We start from the raw sequence: 16,445 nt of genomic DNA on the forward strand, positions 1-16,445 counted from the left end.
GGGATCCCTGAGAATTATCTAGGTGGAAAGGGATGTAGGAGTCTTCTAATCCTGATGCCCACTCGAGGTAGGAAACCCTTCTACTGTGTTAGTGTTTCTGCACCTTTCTTTGCACATAATGAATATAATGAAATGTATGCAAGCAGTTGAACTGATAAAGGACTCCCTTCTTGGAAGAAGGAGTAGAAGATACTTACCTCAACAATAAAGCCAAAAGTCGGTGCTCACTCTTGGGTTTTGCAAGGCTAGCAGGACAGGAGGAAAGAGAGTGGCTGGGACTTACCTGCTGTGCCCATTTCTTCTTGTCCTCTTCGTGCTGCTGGAGAAGTCTGGTAATTTCCTTCTGGTGCTGCTCAGCCTCCTCAGACGCACAGAGCTGGACAGTTGTGGCTACAGGTGAAAAAGCAAAATAAATGCAGTCCCACGGAGTGGAAGTGGGGTCATCACAGCGACAGAGTGTGTGGGAAGCTGGAGCTGGGGGGTGGGAACCCTGATCTCCTCGAAGGAATGGTTTCAGCTGGGGATCAACCTCCAGAGGCAGCCCAGCCTCCCGGGCTTTGCAGGCCTCCTCAGTGCAGGAGCCAGGGGTCTCGTGTTGGTCCCTAGGATCCACAGCACAGCTGGTAACTCACAGGACAGACTCAACACAAGCACCCTACCCAATATCCAAGTTAAAAAATAATAGTTGCTGATATTTAATGACTGGGCAGCTGTTACTACAGATTTTCAGGTGGTATGTGCCTTTGTGTGGAGCAGGAGCTGGGGTGAGGAGGAGCTGCCGCCCTCGTCCAGGAGGGGGCTCTGCTGTTCCCACAGTCCCCACCTCTTCCCACTGAGCTCACCTGCCTGGGCTTGGGAGTGTCTGACCCTCGCCTTTAGCATTTCCCCAGCTGGAGGGTGAGGAGCTGCCTGAGCAGGAAAGAGCCACAAACAGGAAGTCCAGCCCTTGCTTAGGGCAACTCCAAACAGTCTTCACAGGCTCTGGGTAGGACCTGCGACAGTGGCCCATCCCCTCTGTGCCTCAGTTACTCAACATGTGGAATCAGGACAATAATAATGCATTCCTCATGGGGCTATTGAAATGATTCAAGTAGAAGACAATGGCAACAGCAATAATAACAGCAGGAAAGGAATACCGAGAGGTCAGCGTGCCCGGAATCATGCCCAGCTCTGCTCCAAATGCCTCACAGGTGTTACTTAATCCGCAGAACCACCCAACGGTGGGCACCATGATGATTCCCATTTCACAGGCGAGGAGACCGAGGGACAGAGGAGTTAGGCAACTGGCCCGAGAACTCTCATTTCACAATCAGGGAGAAGGGCGATGAATCAACACAATCTGATTCCACCACCACCTCATTCACCTGGTTATGCATGAAAAGCAGTAAGTGTGTGCCATGGCCAGGTAGCTCAGTTGGTTAGAGCGTCACAGGATACACCAAGGCTGTAGATTCGATCCCCCGTCAGGTACATACAAGAATCAGCCAATGATTGCATAAATACGTGGAGCAGCAAGTCAATGTCTTTCTCTTTCTCTCTCAAATCAATAAGTAAAAAAAAATTTATATAAAGAAAAGCAGTAAGCGTGGTGCCGAGCATCTGGAAGTGCGCAGTGCTCTCTATTGTTCACTAAATGGCCTCCAACTGTTCCTGGGGCTCCTGACAAGCATGAGAGGCAAACACTAGTGTTGTTCGCATTATTACTGATGTTCGTATTATGATCACGCTGGCTAGGGTATGACCAGAAATGTGGGGATCGGGGCTGCTAAGCCAGAAGCCAACACTGTGGTCAGTCCATCGGAGCAGAGGAAGCAAGTCAGCGCTCTGAGTCCTGGCAGTCACAGTGGTCAAGGTCAGAGAGCCCCACACAAGGTCAGAGAGCCCCACACAAGGTCAGAGAGCCTCACACGCTCACAGATCCCTCGGCTCAGGGTCCCGAATGTTAGTTCCCAAGAGCAGTTCCCAGGAGCAGACTGGCCCCAGCTGCGGAGAAACTTACTCAAAAATATATCATCACTAAGAGTGCAGGCTCTCCAGCCCCACTCCCGGGATTCTCATTTCACTGGTCGGTGACGGGGCCCCAGGACCTGTATCGTTGAAGTTTCCCCAGGCAATTCTCATGCACAGCCAGGCGAGGGAAACTCTGATTTCTGGTTCAACTGTTTATCTGGTACTTGAACCTCATCTACAATATCGCTGACAGACTCCAGGCTGTAATTAAACACTTCAGAGATGGAGAACTCTTCTATTACTAGGCGGCTCTGATGGTTTTAAGCCAACCACCACACAAAACCATCCTTTGAGATTGAACTGAATCCTGCCTGCCTGTTCCTGTTACCTTGAGCCCCTAGTTCTGACCTCCGGGTCACACTGTACAAGGCTTATTTTTCTCCTCCATTGAGGGCACTTCAAACACTTGGAGAGAACTGTGTTTTATTGCGACACCTTCTTTCCAGGTAAAACATCCTCTGTCCCTTTAACTGCTCCTTACAGGACCCGGTTTTCCGATCCCTCATAAGCCATTCTTCCTTCATTGTGCTCCTTCCAATTTTTCTGGATTCCTCTGAAAAATGTACTTTACAGAAATAAACTCAGGTGTGGTGCCACCAGCCCAGAACAGGAAAGCACAGGTCAGGACTATCACCTCCCTGATTTTAGACACGATACTCCTATTAATGCCACCTATCTAAAAATCTCCTGAGATAATTAGATAGCTATGTCACCTTTGTTAATTATAAAGCAGGAAACCTCATGGATGTCAGGGAAGGCGTTTATGGAGCAGGCTACTCACCTGTGTCCCCATTGAGGGGACCTAGTTCCTGGGGCTCCGGTCTGGGTGGCTGATCTGGCTCTTGGCGTCTCTGGAAGAAATGGCACAACAGTGAGGTGGAGGTGGAGGGTGGGAGTCGATGTGAGGATGGCTGCTACAGTATTATTCTTCCAAAGCCAGACAGGACTTCCGCTGTGGGGGACCACTCAGGCCGCCTCCTCCCCACCTCAGCGCCGCACTCCCTCCGCGAGGAAGGGGTTCCCAGAGCAGGATTTTCCTGCATGGCCGGGAACAGCCTCCCTGTGGTTGGACTCCTGCCACAAACCAAGGCCTCTTCTTCCTTCTCCCGGGATTGGCCAGACTTTCTGCTTTACCCTCACCCCAGTCATGACCTTCAGGTGCCCTAACACTTCCCAGCTTCCATCTCAGTGACAATTCCCCTTTCTCCTCAGGGCCTGTGGCTGGCACCACTTCCAGCCAAGTTCCCCTTAAAGTTCTGTGGTATTGGGGGCAGAGCATCGGAAGTCCAAGCCGTGGCTTTGCCATGTGTATCTCTGCTGGAAGGAGCTGTTTCCTCAACCCGAAGGAGGCAGAAGTGCGCACCTTGCCAGACGGGGTGAGACACTGGAATTGGATGCACTGGGCACTATGCTGTCCACACTATTTAGCTAATCTTTAGAGCAGGGGTCCTCAAGCTTTTTAAACAGGGGGCCAGTTCACTGTCCCTCAGACCGTTGGAGGGCCGGACTACAGTTTAAAAAAAAAACTATGAACAAATTCCTATGCACACTGCACATATCTTATTTTGAAGTAAAAAAACAAAACGGGAACAAACACAATATTTGTATTTGCATGGGGCCCGCGGGCCGTAGTTTGAGGACCCCTGGTCTAGACCCACCATTCGGACTCTCCCATTGCTCCCATTCAACCAGATTTGCGTCATCCCTGCCATGTTTGCTAAACAGAACATTTTAAAGAGGAGAAGGCAGGCTAGGACTCCATCAAGGTGGATTAGGGCATAATTGGCAGTCAAGTATTTGAGCCAAACCTAATGGGCGATTTAACCAGCCTTGGCCAGCGTTGGCTGAATCTTATCAAACGAGAACCGATGGATGCAAAGGGCTTTCTAGATCACAGTGTCAGTGGCTTCCAGATGTTCAGTTTTCACAAGTGAGTAATTTTTTTAAGATTCTCACCTGAGGATATGTTTAGAGATGAAGGGACAGAGGGAGGGAGGAAAGGAGGGAAGTTGAAGGGGAGGGGGGGAGAGGAACATCAATGTGAGAGAGAAACATCAATCAATTGCCTCCCATATGTGCCCCAACCGGGGATCAAACTCACAACCTAGGTATGTGCCCTGATGTACCAGATGATGCTCCAACCAACAGAGCCACCTAGCCAGGGCAAATGAGTAATATGTTTAATAGGAGAGTTTTTACGGACTGATAAGCAAAAGGGCTGAAAAAATTATTTGCAGACTACCACTCACTTCATAAAATAGAGAACATTTTAACCTTGGAAAATACAGTAAGAAAAGCTCAAAACCAGTTCTTCCAGGAAAAGGGAATGACATCTTTATTCAAAGTTACACACACTCACACCTTTAATTTCCTCATTTCACCTCAGATAGGTGAATATTTGGTCACTATCTGGCACTGACCCCTGGACCAGAACCAAAGCAAAATAATGTAAATCCTTTTGTACACTTCTCAAGATATTCTTAAAAAGAAAAGAAAAGATATTCTAGGCCCCATTTTGAGAAACATTTTAAAAAAATAAGTCAGCCCATGAAAAGGCTATGAAAATGTTCAATTGTGAATTATCACTATAAAAGAAAAACGTTAACAGATGTTTACATGTAATTATTAGAATAAAAATTATTAACAATTTCATGAACTCAAGAACCACTGAATGCTGTTAGAAAGCATACTTCTGGTTGGGGAGGGAAGATAAGTGAAGGGAAGGCTTCTAGATTCCAGAACATTCTGCTCCTGGCACAGTATGAGCCCCTAGCAAACAGGGAGGCAGGGTGCCTCCCCCAGGCCCTGGTGCCCCAAATCTGCTCAGTGGCTGGGCGTGCCTGACAACGGAGTCCTCCATCCACCCTGTGAAGACTCAGCCCTCCCTTCCCAGGGGAGAGGGAGATGCCTGGGCCAGGCACAAGCCAGGGAAGCTGTCAACACAGGAATCTGGGGAAGTGACAGGAGCCAGCCTCTCCACCCTGGGCTGGAGGAAGGAGGGAGATAAACGCAAATGGTTGTCTCATCCCTGTTGCCACCACTGGTTACATTCATCTGGGCAACGTTTTCATGGGAGTGAGAATTCCTGAGCTCCTGTCACGGCTCTGCCACGAACTTGGACAAATCCCTTTCCTCCTTTGGGAAGGGGAGGTGAGGAGGTCTTCATTTCCCCCGTGGCACTCAGAACACTAGAGACTGGAGCAGCGTGATCACGAACTCTGGGTCGCCCAGATCTGGATTCAAATCCTAAATCCAACACTGAGTGATTTATGACCTCCCCAAGCCCTGGTTTCCTCCAGAGGTTGTTTTAAGGATTGGATGAGATAATGCACCTCTAACACCTGGCACTTCTAAGAGCTCACACATTGCATACGTTTATTACGTTATGTTCGAAATGATGGCGGCAGCAGAGACCCCACAGTGCTTTGGTAGCTCGCTGAGGCTGCCCTGGGCCTCCGGTTGCCTGAAGTCAGATCCTAAAGCTCATGAAAAACTGTCTTCTCCCAAAGAACAACCAGAGGGAGGGGCACAACTCTCCTTCACTAGTGGCTTCTGGACCACAGGGGGGTGTGGCCTGCACCCGAGTCCCCAGATCCTGACAAAAGCACCCCAGGATCACTCCTTACAACGACATTCAGAGCTTGTCACGGTCACTCCTCAGTCTGCCCTCCTCCTCCACCCCATTTCTTTAATTGAGGTAAACTTGGTAGAGAGCATTATATAATTTCAGGTGTGCACATTAAAACTGGATATTTGTACACACTACAGAGTGGTCACTCCCACCACCATAAATCTAGTTTCCACCCATCGCCACACAACTGACCCCCTTCCCCCACTTTGCCCTTCCCCACCCCTTTACCTCACGTGACCACCCATCTGTCCTCTTTATCTCTGAGGTTTTTGTTTTGCTCTGTTTATTCATTTGATTTGTTTTATAGATTCCACATATAAGTAACATTAGACAGTACTTTTCTTTCTCTGACTTATTTCAAGGTCTGTCCATATTGTTGAAATGGCAAGATTTCCTCTTTTTTTGTGTGTGTGTGGACAGGTAGTATTCCATTCTATATATGTGCCCCATCTTTTTTTATCCATTCATCCATCAATGGAAACTTAGGTTGTTTCCATATCTTGGCAGTTTTATATAATGCTGCAAGGAACATAAGGGTGCAGATATCTTTCTGAATTAGTATTTTGTGTTCTTTGGATAAACACCCAGAAGTGGAATAGCTGGATCATTTTGTAGTCCTATCTTCAATTTTTTAAGGACTCCCCACATTGTTTTCCATAGTAGCTGCCCTAGTCTACAGTTCTACCAACAGTGTAGCAGAGTTCTCTTTTCTCCACAGCCTCTCCAACACTTGTCGTGTCTTCTCTGTTGGTCACAGCCATTCTAACAGGTGCGAGGTGATATCTCATTGTGGTTTTGATTGGCACTCCCTGATAACTGGTGATGCTAACCATCTTTTCATGTTTGTTGGCCATCTGTATGTCTTCTTTGGAAAGCCATCTATTTAGATCCTCTGCCCATTTTTTAATTGGATTATTTGTTATTTTTGTTGTTGAGTTTATATATTTTGGAGCCCATTTTCTTAATATTTAAATATTTGTAAACATTTTTCAAATTATAGTAATAGCAATATACATACATGTATTCATTCACTGAGCCATTCCATCCAGGGCAGCAATATACATACATGTATTCATTATTAGAATATTACATCATTTCCTTACATATTAATTTTTCAAATATATTATGAGCATTTACTACATGGCATTAAATACTCTGTAAAAAATATTAGTGTTAATGACCCAAGTATTACAGTTCTATGGATGGACTTAATCATTTAATCAATAATCTACTGTTGAGTATTTAGATTATTTCCATTTTCCAATTTCCAAATTATGCTTCAGTTAACATACTGATGTATAAGATTTTTTTACACACCTAAAAGTACTGGCTCTACCCTCCAGCAAGGTTCTACCAATTAATTCGCCAACTAATAGCACACAAGGCCAGCTTCACTGCAGCCTTGCCAACAAGGCTGATTTTTTTTTGGGCAAATCTTCTAGGCCAAAACCAAACCAAAACAACCTATTGTACCCCACCACATGCATCCCAAGATGCTCAAGATGACCTCAGCATGACATACCTCGGAAATATTGAGAGTTTGGTCCCAGACCACTACAATCAAGTGAGTTGTAATCTTTTTGCTGGGGGAGGGTCTTGCCTTCAATTTGTAAAAAAATGCAACATCTGTGAAGCGTAATATAGTGCAGCACAATACAATGAGGTATGCCTGCACAGCCAACAATTTCTCAGACCTCCAGGCCCAGCTCATCTATCATTTCTCCTTCAGCTCTCCCCAGGCCTGAGTTAGTTCCTATCTAATCTCCAGGGCCTACTCGGACATGTGAGGGCCTACCTGATCACTTGTGTTTCTCCTGCTAGTTCAAGGGGCTCTTTGAGGACAGGGACCATTTGTGAAATCTACTAAGGATTTGTCCCATTACGATGCTCAGAGCGGTATTTGTAGGAATGTGGCCTCTGGGCCTGCTGTATTAGAACCACATGGAGTGCTGGCTTAACATACTCCCCAGGCCCAGTTTTAGACCTACAGAACCTGAGAGTGGTGTGTGCTGGGAGGCTCCAATCTACAATCTCTAGGTGACTCTGATGCTCATAAAAACCTGAGGACACATTGCCCAGTTGAGGAGGAATTGATAAGCAGCCACTCATGGAAAATCCCCAGGTTGGACCCTGGCCGCTTCCTCCTTGGAGGTCATGGAGCAGAGTTCACCCTGCAGTGCGAGAGGACAGGAGCAGGGAGGGAGACACGACAATTTCCCGTCTGAAAGCACAGCCAAGGGGTGAGGGGGAGGCCTGGGACAGGGGTGGGACATCTGGGTTGAGCTCTGGAAGAGGGAGGGCAGCTCCCCCAGTCAATGGAAACTCAGGAGAGGGGAGGGGAGAACCCGGGACTAGGGGAGAGGCTGGGAGACCGGGGTTGCAGCTTTACTGTGTGGCTTTAAGGCAGTCCCTTTCCCTGTCTGGACCTTGGTTTCTCCATCTGTGATGGGTCAGAGTTGGGAACAGATGTTCTCAGTCCTTCTGAACTCCCGGGCAGCCCTTCAACTAAGAAGGCTGGAAACAGGACGCCTATCTCTTGGTAACACACACAGTTCTGGATCCAGGTCCTCGTTGTCACGCAGATTAGAGCCCTGCTCTGGGTTCAACCTCAAGCAAACCTGGTCTGAGTAGGACGCGGCCGCCCAAAGCAGACAGAGTTGGGGTACAATGGGAGGACAGTGCCCCAGCAGAAACCAGACAAGTTCAGTTGGTGAGACCCCCTGGAATATGTTTGCATTTTGGAGGGTAACTCGAGAAACAAATGTGTCCAAAAGGAACTGACAGGATGAGGAAGGAGACCCCAAACCAAGTTACAGGAGGGACTGTTAACAGAACGCAGCGGGCCAGCCTCCGCAGCAGTCAGAAAAACCTGCAGAACGCAGGAACTGCTGGCATCCGGGCCACAGCCTCGGAGGGCAGGGCTGTGGCCAAGGACTAGACGTTTCAAGAAGTTTCAGTTCAACCTGCAGAAGGATTTCAGAACTATCCACACAGAGGCAGGCTGCCTTCCCGGAGGGTGGGGCAGGGGGGTGGTAGTGAGCTCGCCATCGCTGGTAGCATAAGAGGCAGACTGCCTTTTGCAGGTGGAACGGAGTGAACTCAGAGAACCTTCAGCTCCAACAGTCTATGATTCCATAAGGTAGCCCCGATGTTCAGCAACTATAGACCTCTGGTAAGCACCAAGTGTTAGCTAGTGCGGATGGTGTGTAAAACCACTCTGTCCAGTATTGTTCAGCCTGCAGTACTGGGGGTGTGCTAAAGCCTCAGGGTAGACTCCTCCACTTCCCTAAAATTCTGGGCCTCACTGGCAAGAATGAGTAAGGCAGCCTGGCCAGTGTGGCTCAGTGGTTGGTCGCCAGTTCCATTCCCGGTCAGGGCACATGTCCAGGTTGTGGGCTTGATCCCCAGTGAAGAGTTTGTGGGAGGCAGTCTATCGATGATGTTCCTCTCTGATTGATGTTTCTGTCTCTCTATCCCTCCCTTCCCCTCTCTCTAAAAATCAATAAAATCGTATTTAAAAAAAAAGAAAGAAAAAAGAATGAGTAAGGCAGAAGCCACGGGGATAGAAGCTGCCTGGCTCTTCCTTACCTGGGAATCCTACCAGGATGGCTCAGCCTCTGCTGAAGACACTGACTGTTCTAACCTGACTTCAGGGACCATCACTCCATCCTTTTTGTGGGCCTTCAAGGCTTTGTGTATTTGTGATCGAGTGCTTTCATTTATGCCCTCAGTATTTCTGCTTAGCTTAGAGAATTTAGCCATCAAGGGCACCTTAAGGATTCAGCTGGCTCCTCTGTCCCCCTAAACCACAGCCCTGGCTTCCCCACCTTGACCCAGAGGACAGGGTTGGAGGGGCCCCTAGAGAGTTTACTCCAATCCCCCCTCCTATTTCCAGATGGAAAAACTGAGGCCCAGAGGAGGGATGGGCAATAACTAGTCAGAGGCCACAAAGCAGGGGGCAGAGCCTTAATGAGCATCCAGATTCAAGGCCGGGCCTGGAGTCCCTTCCGCTTCCTTAGTGCAGACGGACCCAAGTCGCTCAATGTTTGGGGGCGGGTGATTCGGAGCCTCAAGGGGCTCAGGTCACACCCCTCTGCAGTATCAGAGCTGCCTTTCCGGTGTCTGGACTCAGCGTGGGTGGGGCCCCAGCCCCACTGGTTTCAGGATCTGAACAACCACAGTCAGAGCGCATTGGCTGAGGGTGGAAGCAGGAAGGAGGTGGGCGGAGGCCCCAGGGGCCCCCTCCAGGGCCTCGGGTGGAGGAAATGCAGGGCCTAAGTGTTCAGGGCTGTTGAGAAATGTGACTGTTCACACGCAAATCAGTGAAAGATGCAGAAGTAGGACCCACTCTTGACTCCCAGTCGAGGGCTTTCCTCTGCAGATGCTGCCGCTGGTGTCCAAAAGCATCTGAGCATCGTCCCAGCACCTCCTTGTCTGCAATGCTCCCTACTCCTCTGCCAAACCATGGATCCAAAGGGGAGGCCTGGGGTTCCGGTGCCATTTTGACTGGTGGCAGGTGGGGGTGGAGTGTGAGAGGGTGGGGAGTAATTAACCTTAGGATAGATAACTTTCCTGGAGTAATTTATATATAAATCACCACAAAGTTGGGAACTTAAAACAACAGAAATGTATTCTCTCACGGTTCTGGAGGCTAGAAGTCCAAAATCAAGGTATGTGTTGGGTTGGTCCTCCTGGGGTTTCTGCAGGAGAGTCTGTCCCAGGCCTCCCGCCCAGCTCCTGGTGGCTGCCAGCCGTCCTGGTGTTCCTTGGCTTGTAGGTGCATCTCTCCGATCTCTGCTTCTTTCATCACATGGCCTTCTCCCTGAGTGCCCGTGTGCAAATTTCCCTGCTCTTATAAGGACACGAGTCACTGGATCCGGGCCCACAGTAATCCAGTATGACCTCATCTTAACTGGATTATATCCACAAAACACTATTTCAAATAAGGTCCTATTTATAGGTTCCGGGTGTACATGAGGTTTGCAGGGACACTATTCAACCCAGCACAGATAACGTTTCTGATGTCGGGGCTGTTTCCTTCAGGAGGGACCAGGGGGTTGGGTAGCATGGGCAGTGGAGAAGTGGTCAGGAGATCTGCAAGGCTCATAGACACTCAGTGACAAAGAACTCCATCTCTGGGGGAAGAAGTACTGAAAGTAGGTCAGTTTGTACATCCCTATGGAGGGGGGGAGCATGGGTGGGGACGGATGTTTTATGTATTGTGTAGCATTTGCCCTAGATGTTCTGGAAGACTCGGATTTGACAATAAAGTGACACAAGATAAATGATTTTTAGGGATTAAAATTCACTTGCCGAGAGAAGTAGGATGGGTCGTCTCCAGGTAATGGACAGATTTAGATCTATCTTCGGTGAAGATGGATGGATTTTCTCTCGCTCTTTCTCTTCTTTGCTCCTTCACGTGCAGTGCGTGAGCTCACGGGAGCTCCCCTCCCCTGCCAGTCGTGCTCTCCCTCCCCTCCCCCACCAAGGCTCCCAGTGCTCAGGAACTCCCCTCCTCTGCCAGTCTGCTCCCACCCTCCCACCCCCAAGGCCCCCAGTGCTCTGAGGGTGGAGGACACTAAGAGGAGGGGTGGAAACCCAAGTGCACCCCAAGATGTCAGAGCCAGGACTCGGGGGTCGTCTGCTAGACTCTTCCTTTTATGGGGAGGGGGGAGGGTTGAGGGGGGCGGGTCTCCTACTTTTCCCAAGTTGGTTTTTTTGAACATGACCGTTTATGAATGTTATACCGACCCCTTGAAGCTCCTTTCCCAGGGAGGTTCCAGACTTTTGTTCAGTAGCCGACCTAGGAACATGCCAGAGCAGGTGGCAGCCCCTCCAACCAGGGTATCACCATCTTCACTTGTCTGCTTCTTAGCAACTGATTTGAAGTTTTATCGTTTCTGCCCTTTTTACAACACAAGTGCTGATGTGAAGCATGGGCCCCAAATGCAAGACCCAATTGAGGGGAAGATGAAGTCCTTAGGTGGCTGGGGCCTATCAGGTGATCAGGGGACCTATGCTAGCTGCCTGGAAATTATACTACAAGGGAAAAGAACAGAATTAAAAACATGTATCTGTGCAGAAAAGGTGATACCAAAGAGTGCGCCTCCAAGACAAGGATGATGAAAACGTTTCCTAATGGGCTTCAGGCCAGAGAGTACAGAAATCTGGTTTGACCTCACCAGGTTTCAGTGCATGTGTATGGAAGCCTGTGTTGGGTTTAGCTGGGATGATGTGTGGGGGTGATGGTGGTTTTCAGGTTGGGCAAACACCACTCAGAGGCCACATGTGCACCAATGTCCCTCGATGTCTGGGGCAGAGGGCTCAGTGCCCAGGAAAGGCAGCTTCCTTTCATAGCCCCTCAGTGTCCCACCTTGGCACACGGAATTAACAAGCCAGATGTGCCCGGCCCCTGCTAAGCAGAGCCCTGCCTCTCATGTGCCCCACTCACCCTAGCACACAGTCTAGTCCACCCACCTCAAAACCCAGCCAAGATGCCACCTCCCTCAGGAGGCCTTCCTTTGTCCCCTCCACTCCCCTTTGAACACAGAGCCACAGTGGCCTGGGGTTAGGGTGACATGCAAGGATGCTCATGAATAATGTAAACACCCAAGTGTCCACTGGTTAAAAAAGTCACGGGACATCCATAGATTACTAGGTGGCCATTAAAAACCATGTCTCCAGCCCTGGCCAGTGTGGCTCAGTTGGTTGGGCATCGTCCAGTGCACCGAAAGGTTGTGGGTTCGATTCCCAATCAGGGAACACACCCAGGTTGTGGGTTCAATCCCCGGTTGGGGTGCATATAGGAGGCAGCCAATCAACGTTTCTCACATCTCTCTCTTTCTCTCAAATCAATAAAAACATATCCTTGGGTGAGGATTGGGAAAAAAATCATGTCTCCATGAACTGTTTAACATGGGAGAACGCCCCAGCAAAATGTTAAGTAACCAGAATACAGCCATTGAAAATAGCCACACTCATGTATATTCTACAGCAGGAAAAGCAGCAGAGAGAATGACACTGCAATGTACACAGAGGCTAGTTCTTAATGATGGGATTAGAAATGACTTTTAAGTTTCTTTATACTTTTCCAAATTTTGAAATTCTTCCTCAAACACTGTAATAAACAGAATAATTAGATTTCTTAAGTGGAATCCTAAATATTTGCTAGCTCTAGGTTTGTATCCCCTCTTCTATCCTTGCCAAAATATCATCTGACCTCTTCTTGAACTCCTCTAGAGATGGGGAACTCACTACCCTTCCTCCTCATGAGAAGTAGAATGTGGCTTCCTTTCGCTTCCCCTCACTGGCCACAATTCTACCTTCTGGAACAACAGAGAACAAAGCTAGTCCTCATGCTCCCTGACTGTACTTCAGAGGTTCGAAGGCAGAGGCCAGCCTCCAGGCTCCATGCTCCCAACCCCAACAGCCACTCAAGGACGTTAATGTCCTCCTGGCTCCCACATCCCACTTGCTTTCCTTGGGTACAATCTAGGCAGTGATGTGCTTAAAGTATAACTATGTTTCCCTTATGACATTACCCACAATTGCCTCTTATCAAGGGCGTACCACTAGCCAGTCAGTGCATCAGAGACTCTATTATACACATTCTTTCATCTAATTTTTAGAACAAGCCTATGACGTAGGAGCTAATATCTTACAGATGAGTAAACGGAGGCATAGAGAAGCCAAGTCCCTTCCATGACCACTTAATGCAGTGGTTCTCAACCTTCCTAATGCTGCGACCCTTGAATACAGTTCCTCATGTTGTGGTGACCCCCAATTTCATTGCTACAAATTGAACATAATTAAAGCATAGTGATTAATCACAAAAACAATATGTAATTATATATGTGTTTTCCGATGGTCTTAGGCGACCTCTGTGAAAGGGTCGTTTGACCCCCATAGGTGGGGCACCGCTGACTTAATGGATCTGGGATGGAGCCAGGACGGAAGCAGCACCTAGCCTAGAGCCTCATATGCCAAGTTAATAACTGGATACATGAATCTAGTTCTAAAACCCCTCCCCTAGTGTCTTTGGTTGAGTTTCATTATTATTTACTAGAGGCCCAGTGCACGAAGTTCATGCACAGGTAGGGTCCCTAGTGGCTGCCTGCTGCTGGCTGCGGCCTCCCTTCGTTCCGCGCTTCCCCCTGGTGGTCAGCACACATCATAGCGAGCGATTGAACTCCCAGTCGGTGGAACTCCTGAGGGGGACACTTTGCATATTAGGCTGATAGATAGATAGATGGATGGATAGATAGATAGGGTGGAACTCCTGAGGGGGGCACTTTGCATATTAGGCTTTTATGTGCCCATGCAGGCTCTTCCTATGTCACTCACTTCTGCATCTCTCCCTCGGTCTCACCTGGCCTGTTACCTGGACGTGATCACAAAGAGTTACTGAATGACTGAACCCCTGAGAACCTGCTCCTCGAGGTCCAGCTCTGGGAACAGTGCTGAGCCAGGTCCTGTCACCCTGCTCAGGGCTGTGGAGCTGTGGCCAGAGCAGAAGTCTTGGGGACTAGGGAATTCAGACGTCATGCCAGTCAGGGTGGATGGGGGACCCCATGACTTAGCCTTTCAATGGAGTCCAGAACAGCTGGTCAGCTGAGACCACCAGGCACGATAACAGAACTCAGCAAACTCTCAGATCCTTGAACCTGGAGAGACTTTGGGAAGTCCCAGTGGTCAAGCCCTGGTCCCTGGGCCCCACTGAAAGCTCTGGCCTCATTCCTTGCTACCTGCCACCTCCCCTCTCCACCATGAGCCCCATCACATGAGCTTTCTCTGGCTCAGCCTTTGCTCAGACTGCTCTCTCCGCCTCAACTGGGTAACTCCTACCAAACCTTCAACACGCAGTCAAGGCATCCCCCACCCAATCCAAAAAGCCTTCCTAGATCTCCCAAGGCTGGATGAGCTACTCCTGTTGCACCCTGGGCTGAGCCCTAGCCTGGCTCTTATTTGGCCCCCATTCACTCACTCAAATGTTTACGTAGCACCTGCTCTGCGCTCTGCACCAGGCGATGAGCGGCGAGCAGAAAACCAGGCTCCGTTGCGCAGCTTTGCCACCAACTGGCTCGATGACTTTGCCACCAACTGGCTCTATGACCTTGGTTCCTCAGCTGTACAGTGGGGAGGACGCTGCAGCTCAGCCTAGCTTCCAGGGCTCTTGTGAGCGCAGCAGGATGTGAAAGTCCTCTGTAAACTGCCACTCAGGTTGAGTCATGGTTGTCGTGACCTGACCTCCTCTCATCTGAGCTCATTTCTGTATCTCCCATCCTCAGAGTCCAGCTCTCTCCCAGGGGCCTGATAGCCAGTGGGATGGGCTTGGGAGCTCAGGGGTTGGCAGCTGGAGGAGAAACTGGGCATGGACATGAAACAGGCATGAACTTTAAACAAAATCGATTTACAAATCCTGCCTCACAGGGACAGGGCCCTGGCATTGCTGGGGCAAGGAAGACATGCCAGGCTGCTCTGGGGCAACAGAGTGAAGGCTTTTATGCCAAAGGGCTTTGGAATCATTAAGAAGGCACCAGAAGCACAGGGTAGAGTGGAGACAAAGAACAGTGGACCAGGGGACTAGGTACCAGGGTCCTGCTCTAAGATGCTCTGTAGGACATCAGTCGAGACCCTGCCCTTCTCCAGACCTCAACCTCCATCTGTACACTGGGTGCTTCAGCCCAGGTGGCACCCAAGGCCCTTGCTCCCTCGAATAGTCTGTGCTTGCCTTCACAGTTTGGGAGGGGGGTCCAGCTCAGGCTGTGCTCAGGACAGACAGGGACAGCTGGTACGGCTCTCAGAAGGGCCAGGAGGCATGGGACCCATGCTCACAGTAGTCTCCTCCTCCAGCTTGTGGAAGGCCAGGCCGGCACAGGGCTCCTCCCAGCCTCCTCCCACCACTGTGTGGATGGAATTCACCGCTGGCCCGCTTTGCAGGCTGAGAGGTTGACACAGGTACACAGACTCTCGCACTGTTAGGAATCATTCTGCACATCCCCCTCCTTCTCCTTATTGAGGGTGAATCTGAGGTCCAGGGAGTGGCAAGGGTGTTCTTAGGGTCACACATCATACTGACGGTACAGCCAGGATCTAAAGCCAGGACTTATGTCCACCCATCACCAGCTTGATGACAAATCTCAACCCAGGCTCAGGCTGATGGGCCCACCACTCCTGCCAGCAAGCCCTGTGCTTCCACGGATGGAGGCACGCCTCAGTTTCCCTGTTGGAGCCAGGGAAGACATGAGGGTTTCTGGGTCAGAGCCTGGGTGTAAAGGGGGAGCAAGGAAAGCTAGGGAGGCCTTGAACTTGGGACCAAAACTGATCTTCCTAGACTAGGCACAGGGCAGGGAGTGGGATCATCCAGGCTGGGGACAGTACTGAACACCCAATAGGCAGGAAAGCTTATGCTTAGGCACAGAGAGAGACTCAAGTTCAATGAAAACTGACTAAATATTCTCACAGGTTGGGCTGTCAGGGTCTCCAGGGAACTGATGGTCACCTTTATGGGACCACTTCTTCCCACTGGCTGGAGGGCAGGCAGTAGGAGGGAAAAGGGCCAGGACCTGAGGGGTCCTCCCTTTCCTCCCTGCGGCCCAGGCTGTCTCCAAGGACGTTGTCCTTCAGGCTCCAGGCTATGAACCTTCTGGGCTTGTCAGACCCCAAGGGGCAGCTGGTCCCACTGCAAGAAACCTGAGTAGAGTCTCCTGGGCCCTAACCCAGCTCTGAGGCCCCTTGGGGGAGGGACAGGAAGGGAGGGAAGGGCAGCAGGCGGTAGATCTCCACCCTCCTTAGCCCCTCCCAG

The 16,445-nt window shown here is 49.8% G+C and overlaps 2 protein-coding genes across 2 annotated transcripts in view; one reads left to right on the forward strand and one right to left on the reverse strand.

The window, feature by feature from the left end:
- CCDC69 (coiled-coil domain containing 69) overlaps nucleotides 1-3,722 on the reverse strand; it is a 17,862-nt gene extending 14,140 nt beyond the window's left edge. Inside the window, exons 1-3 of the mRNA XM_015565658.1 lie at nucleotides 3,669-3,722; nucleotides 2,792-2,924; nucleotides 284-390 (exon numbers count right to left, since the gene is read on the reverse strand). Coding sequence (XP_015421144.1) covers nucleotides 284-390; nucleotides 2,792-2,924; nucleotides 3,669-3,722 — 294 coding nt within the window. The remainder of the gene's footprint in view (nucleotides 1-283; nucleotides 391-2,791; nucleotides 2,925-3,668) is intronic.
- Nucleotides 3,723-3,878: 156 nt separating this feature from the next.
- Nucleotides 3,879-16,445, forward strand: part of GM2A (GM2 ganglioside activator) — a 43,830-nt gene continuing 31,263 nt past the window's right edge. The window contains exon 1 of the mRNA XM_015565659.1: nucleotides 3,879-3,940. Within this exon, the coding sequence (XP_015421145.1) occupies nucleotides 3,879-3,940 (62 nt within the window). The remainder of the gene's footprint in view (nucleotides 3,941-16,445) is intronic.

Source organism: Myotis davidii, unplaced genomic scaffold (genome assembly GCF_000327345.1).
Source record: "Myotis davidii unplaced genomic scaffold, ASM32734v1 scaffold18, whole genome shotgun sequence".
In the NCBI taxonomy this organism is placed as follows: Eukaryota; Metazoa; Chordata; class Mammalia; order Chiroptera; family Vespertilionidae; genus Myotis; species Myotis davidii.